This window comes from Arachis hypogaea, chromosome 6, assembly GCF_003086295.3.
Source record: "Arachis hypogaea cultivar Tifrunner chromosome 6, arahy.Tifrunner.gnm2.J5K5, whole genome shotgun sequence".
Classification (NCBI taxonomy): Eukaryota; Viridiplantae; Streptophyta; class Magnoliopsida; order Fabales; family Fabaceae; genus Arachis; species Arachis hypogaea.
This window is the reverse complement of record NC_092041.1, coordinates 113607995-113613519: the sequence shown is the minus strand read 5'-3', so window position 1 is coordinate 113613519 and position 5525 is coordinate 113607995. Positions and strand designations below refer to the sequence as shown.

At 28.6% G+C, this 5525-nt stretch overlaps 1 protein-coding gene across 1 annotated transcript; it reads right to left on the bottom strand.

Annotated features, from left to right (window-relative positions):
• Positions 1-401: 401 nt before the first annotated feature.
• Positions 402-2892, bottom strand: LOC112755872 (protein ALP1-like). The gene is made up of 2 exons (XM_025804186.3): positions 2083-2892; positions 402-1818 (listed from the first exon to the last, which is right to left on the bottom strand). The coding sequence occupies exons 1-2, from the start codon at positions 2660-2662 to the stop codon at positions 701-703; spliced, it is 1698 nt and encodes a 565-aa protein (XP_025659971.1). The 5' UTR covers positions 2663-2892; the 3' UTR covers positions 402-700.
• Between the last annotated feature and the right edge of the window lie 2633 nt (positions 2893-5525).

The window sequence follows — 5525 nt, the reverse complement described above, 5'->3', positions numbered from 1 at the left end:
ATGATGAATTCTCAACGGTAAGAATTAAAAACAAAAGCTAAAAAATATTATTTCAAGTAAACTTACGTTTGAGGGTAAAAATCATATTTAAAAAAAAGCATCCAAACAAATTTGGTCAGCGTTCAAGACTTTTAAGCATGCCTTTATGCTTCTGAAGGCTAAACCAAACATACACTTAGTTGATACAGTTAAACTAATTTTTGCACAACTATACATTTGAAATAAGAATAAGCATTACATTCACTTGATGATGAATGGCAGAAGTTGCTATCATAACATGTATTTTTCTTGGACTTCAAATTCCAATCAATTTCGATCACACTTGACTCTTAGATACTGTGATAAAGTTGAATACCATTGTAAAATTCTATGGCATCAAAAGAATCCATGAAAGTAAAGGGTTACTATAAAAGAATGTTACTGATATTATTAATTAGTTTCTCATATGGAAATTAAAGTATGGAATTGGTTTACAAGTATATGAACCTAACCTATGTAGAATCATACATACATACATACATATATGAAATTGCAGAGGCAAATACACCTTTTACAAAAGCCCCCTTCAACAAATAATGATGAATGATTTGATATCATATAAAAAATATTGAACATCTAAAGCATCAAGATAGTCAAATACAAACAACTTTTTTTTCTTTTCTTCTTTTTGGTTTTGATAGAACAACTAGCACCAGCAAGATTAAACAAAAGAAGTGCCTGCTAGGCCATGATGTAAGAGATTATGAGCAATAGCATCTCTAGCTTTCATTGAAGTCATAGATCTCAAAGCAACCTCAGGAACAATCTCATCATCAAGAAGATCAACCTTAATCTCAGGATCCATTTTCTCACCCCTCAACTCACAAATATTATGAAGAACACAACAAGCACCAAGAACAATAGGCAAGTCCTGAAGCTTAACCTCAGTCCTCTTTTGCAAACAACTCCACCTACCTTTCAATTTTGCAAATGCATCCTTAGCAACTTTCTGAACCTCACCAATCTTCTCATTGAAAGCATGCTGTGTCCAAGTCAAATTGTGTTGACTATAAGGCACCAAAACCCAATCCATCAAAGGGTACCCTTTTCCACCAACAATCCAAACACCATTCAACAATCCACCATTGTTGGCCCTTTGAGAAAGTGCTGATTTCTCAAGAACTTGATCATCAAGCATTGATCCTGGCCAACCAATGCAAACATCAGTGAACACCCCATTTGGATCAACAACACCTTGAACTGTTATTGAATATGAAGTCTTTTGGTTCCTCTCAGTGTGCCTCTTGTTGAAATATGCAGCAACACTAACCTTAGGAGCTATGATAGGAACATGTGAAGTGTACATGGATCCTACAACATTTGGAATACCAGAAATACCCTCAAACTCATTCTTGATGTTCCTCAATTGAGACTCATTAGGCCATTGGAGATACTTAGGCATAAGAACAGTTTTGATTGCAGTGCAAACCTCAAGAACAAGCTTGTGACAAGTTGAGATTCCTAATCCAAATTTCTTTGAAACAAGCCTTAGAGGATCACCAGTTGCTAATCTCCATAGACAAACAGCTACCCTTTGCTTCACAGGGATTGCATTCCTCAGTGTTGTGTCTTCTTTCACAATTGCTGAGTTCAGTTCTTCACATATCAAATCAAATGTTGATCTTCCCATTCTGAATGCTTTTCTGAACTCTTCTTCAGGAAAATCTTCTCTGTTGCATTCATCCCACCATGCCCCTGATCTATCCTTCACCCACAGCCTCCTCTGAGGCCCCCCATTCCCTGCCCCGCCTCCGCCTCCTCCACCACCACCACCACCTCCTATGTATAGCACAAACATCAACACAATTGGTGAATTCATGTAATTGATGCAGATACCAATCAATGTGTAAAATTGAAGTATGTAATGCACAAATTAGTCACAAATTGTAGAATTACAACATATATCCTAAATAAAAATACCAAAAATAGAAACAGAAACCAATCAAAGTAACAGTATACAGATATGCATAGGAACAAATATGTGAAGAAATTTGTAGTAAAAGATTAAAGAAATTTAAGAGATTATTGGAAGGTAGTTAGTACCTTCTGAGGATGCTGCTTTTTCTAAGCCTTGTGAGGCAGCAGAAACAGCAGCAGCACAAGCCATGTTCCTTGATTTCTTCCTCTTGATCCTCTCTGATTCTTGGACGTGATTATAATATTCATCAAGGTTGGAATAGTAATTCACCATGGCTTTTGTCTTGTTCTTGTGATTGGTTTCCAATGAGAGCTTCTCTTCTTCACAGATTTTGTTGAGGTTTTGATGATCAAGCTTCTCTTGTTCATCTAATAATAGCAAAGATGTTAGAATACCCTTTAACTCTTTCTTCTTCTTCTTATTCTTATTCTTGTTATTGTTATTGTTCTTCTTCTTCTTCTTGCTCTTGTTGTTCTTTGCATCTTCATCTTCATCTTCATCTTCTTCATCTTCATCTTCATCTTCTTGGTTGTTATTGTTGTTGCTACTGCTTGATCCATCATCATCATCATCATCATCATCATGTTTTCTATGCCTCTTTCTTGTGGAACCATTAATGGGGTCATTCATTTGATCAAAAGAACTCTGAAGCAAAGTGTAAACGTATGAGAGTGATTCAGGGTCTGCAAAAGTTGGGAGTTTCATGAATGAATGAATAAACAAATGAACAATATACAAAAATAGAAACAAAGGGTTGAGTTCAATTCTTCAAAATTATGGAGAATTTGATTGATGAGGAAGAACTGAAATTTTGAGTATTGGAACAAATAAAGATAGAGACAACAAAAGTAGTTGTTGTTGAGTTAAAATCTCTTTGTTTCTTCTTTGAGATTGAGTTATGATATGATATAATATATGGTTTGTTATTTTGTGGTAATATTATTATTATTATTTTTTGTGTTTGTAGTGTGAACACAAGGTGTGGTGTGAACGCGGACATTGAAATTCGAGCAAAACAATAAACAAAGACATGCCAATAAATAATAATAATAATGAAATAAACATTGCCAACCTTCTTTATTACTTAATTAATTAAAGGATTTGTGTAGCCAGTTCTCGCACTTATTAAGGGAGGATGTTATAAATAGAAAAAAATATAGAATAAAATAAATAATAGGTTTCTAAAAAATTTATTATTAAAAGATGAGATACATAAATCTTTTTGTTGAGACACACAAAATGACAAAATCTTCTGTTAATCAATAAACTTCTATCTGTCTTGTATTTTCAAAAGTTAAGGAGTATTTAATTTTGATTATATATCTCTAAAAAAATAGTTAAAAACTTATTTGTTTTTTATTAAAAAATTAAGGGTAAATTATACTTTTTATTTTTGAAGTTTAGCAAAAGTTTAAAAAATATCCCTAAATTTTATTTTGTTTTAATTTTGTCTCAAAAGTTTTCGATTTGCATCAAATATACCCTCGACGACTAAATTTTCAAAAAATTTAAGACCAATCTAACAATAATGCATAAAAATTATGTTTGATTTACTTATATTAAGGGGTTGTTATTATGAAATTGTTGTTTAATCGGTCTTAAATTTTTTGAAAATTTAGCCATCAATGGTATATTTGATGCAAATCAAAAATTTTGGGATAAAATTAAAACAAAATAAAATTTAGAGATATTTTTAAAACTTTTGTCAAACTTCAGAGACAAAAAATATACTTTACTCAAAAATTAATAACCATTAGTCTATTACTAAATAATATGTTGTTTACTATCTCTTAACAAGTGAGTTTCTTATTCTTATCATTCTCTCATTAATTAAAATGAGTAGAAACACGTCTTAATAAATAATAATAAGAGTTCAATTAATATGTGTCTTTATTATTACTAATAGAAATTTTTTATAAAAAAATTATATATTAGCTAAATTTTAATAAGAAAATTCTTTTTTTATATAGTAAGAAGACTAAGGGATTTTTTTTTCTCATTTTAAAGGGAAAAAAGGAGGAAAGCAATAAGCACGCACGTTTTGCTTAGCTTGTTCAATTTCCCTGGGGTTTTAGCCGAAAAACAATACGTATTTAGTTTAGAAATTTCAACTATAATTAGGAATGAAAAAATGCTTATAAAATTGTTCATGAAAAAAAAAATCTAAATTCCCAATCTTTATTATATGTGTAGAAAATTTAAGTAAAATTATACAAAATATATTTTTACGATAATAGATACAGTGTTTTATAAAGTTTGTTGTGTTTTTTAATTTTACGAGCGTGTGGTGGAGTGCAAAAATCACCACTTTTTACTTTTTTTTTTAATACTGGGTTGACAACTGTGTTTTTTTTTAATTATAAATAGTTGGGATGTTAGTTTTAGATGTGACATGGATTAATTTAGAGTATAGAAATTAGACTCTTTGATTTGTGAGAAATACAAAAATCGGACCTTTCGATTTGTGAGAGAAACAGAAATTAGATCCTTCAATTTTTACTTTAAAAAATTTAAGGTACAGAAGTTAGATCCAATAATTTTTGTACCTTTTACAATTTTAAAAAATATTTAAAATTATTATGTTAAAATATATTACTCAAGTTAAATTCATCTAAAAAAATTAGCCCAAAAATTACAATTAATGATTTTATTTAAATTAAAAAAATCTCACTAAAAATTTTTTAATTTAATTTTAAAAAAGACATAAATTTTATCTTGTGATTTCTAAGTTTATAATTTGTTTCATATTTTGGTATAATCCCAAAAAATCCAATGATTTGGAATTTAAAAGAAAAGTCCCTCGTATGTAAAAAAGATTTGCTGTAAAATGTATATATAGATAAAATAGAAATGGAACGAGTTACTATTTAACTAAAGAATTTGTAACATTGAAGACATTTATTTTGTTAGGACTTTTAGATAGAATTTAATTTAATGTGCATTAAAAATTAAAATTGATAGAATAATGGAAAGAAGATGCGGAAGAATGACGTAAGAGAGTAAGAGGGTGAGTGAGAGTGAAGTGTGAACACGGTTTGAGTTTCGAATTTTTTGAGATTGAAATCTTTGGCTGTGTCAGACTCAGACTTGGAATTTTCCTTCTACCTTTTTATTTTAAAATAGTATGGTAATAATTTGGTGTCTAATTTTTGTTTAATTTATTATTTTGATAAATTTTAAATATTTAATAATTATATATTTTTATATTTTTAAAATTAAATATTAATTTTTAATTTTTTAATAAATTAAATAAATATTTTTAGATATTATAACAAATAATTTTTTTTCTTTCCTCCCATCACAACTTTGCATATCTTCTATTCTCACATAATAATATAATAATAACTTTACTATATATATATATATATATATATCTAAATTATTTATTTATATAAAATATATTAAAATATAAAATAAAAACAACATGTATATTTTTATAACTGATTTAATCGTTAATTTTAATATGTATATAATAGTTTTAAATAATAGATACGATGATTTCTATTATGATTATAATAATGATTATATTTAATTTTAATAACATTTAAAAAGGTATAATTAATATACG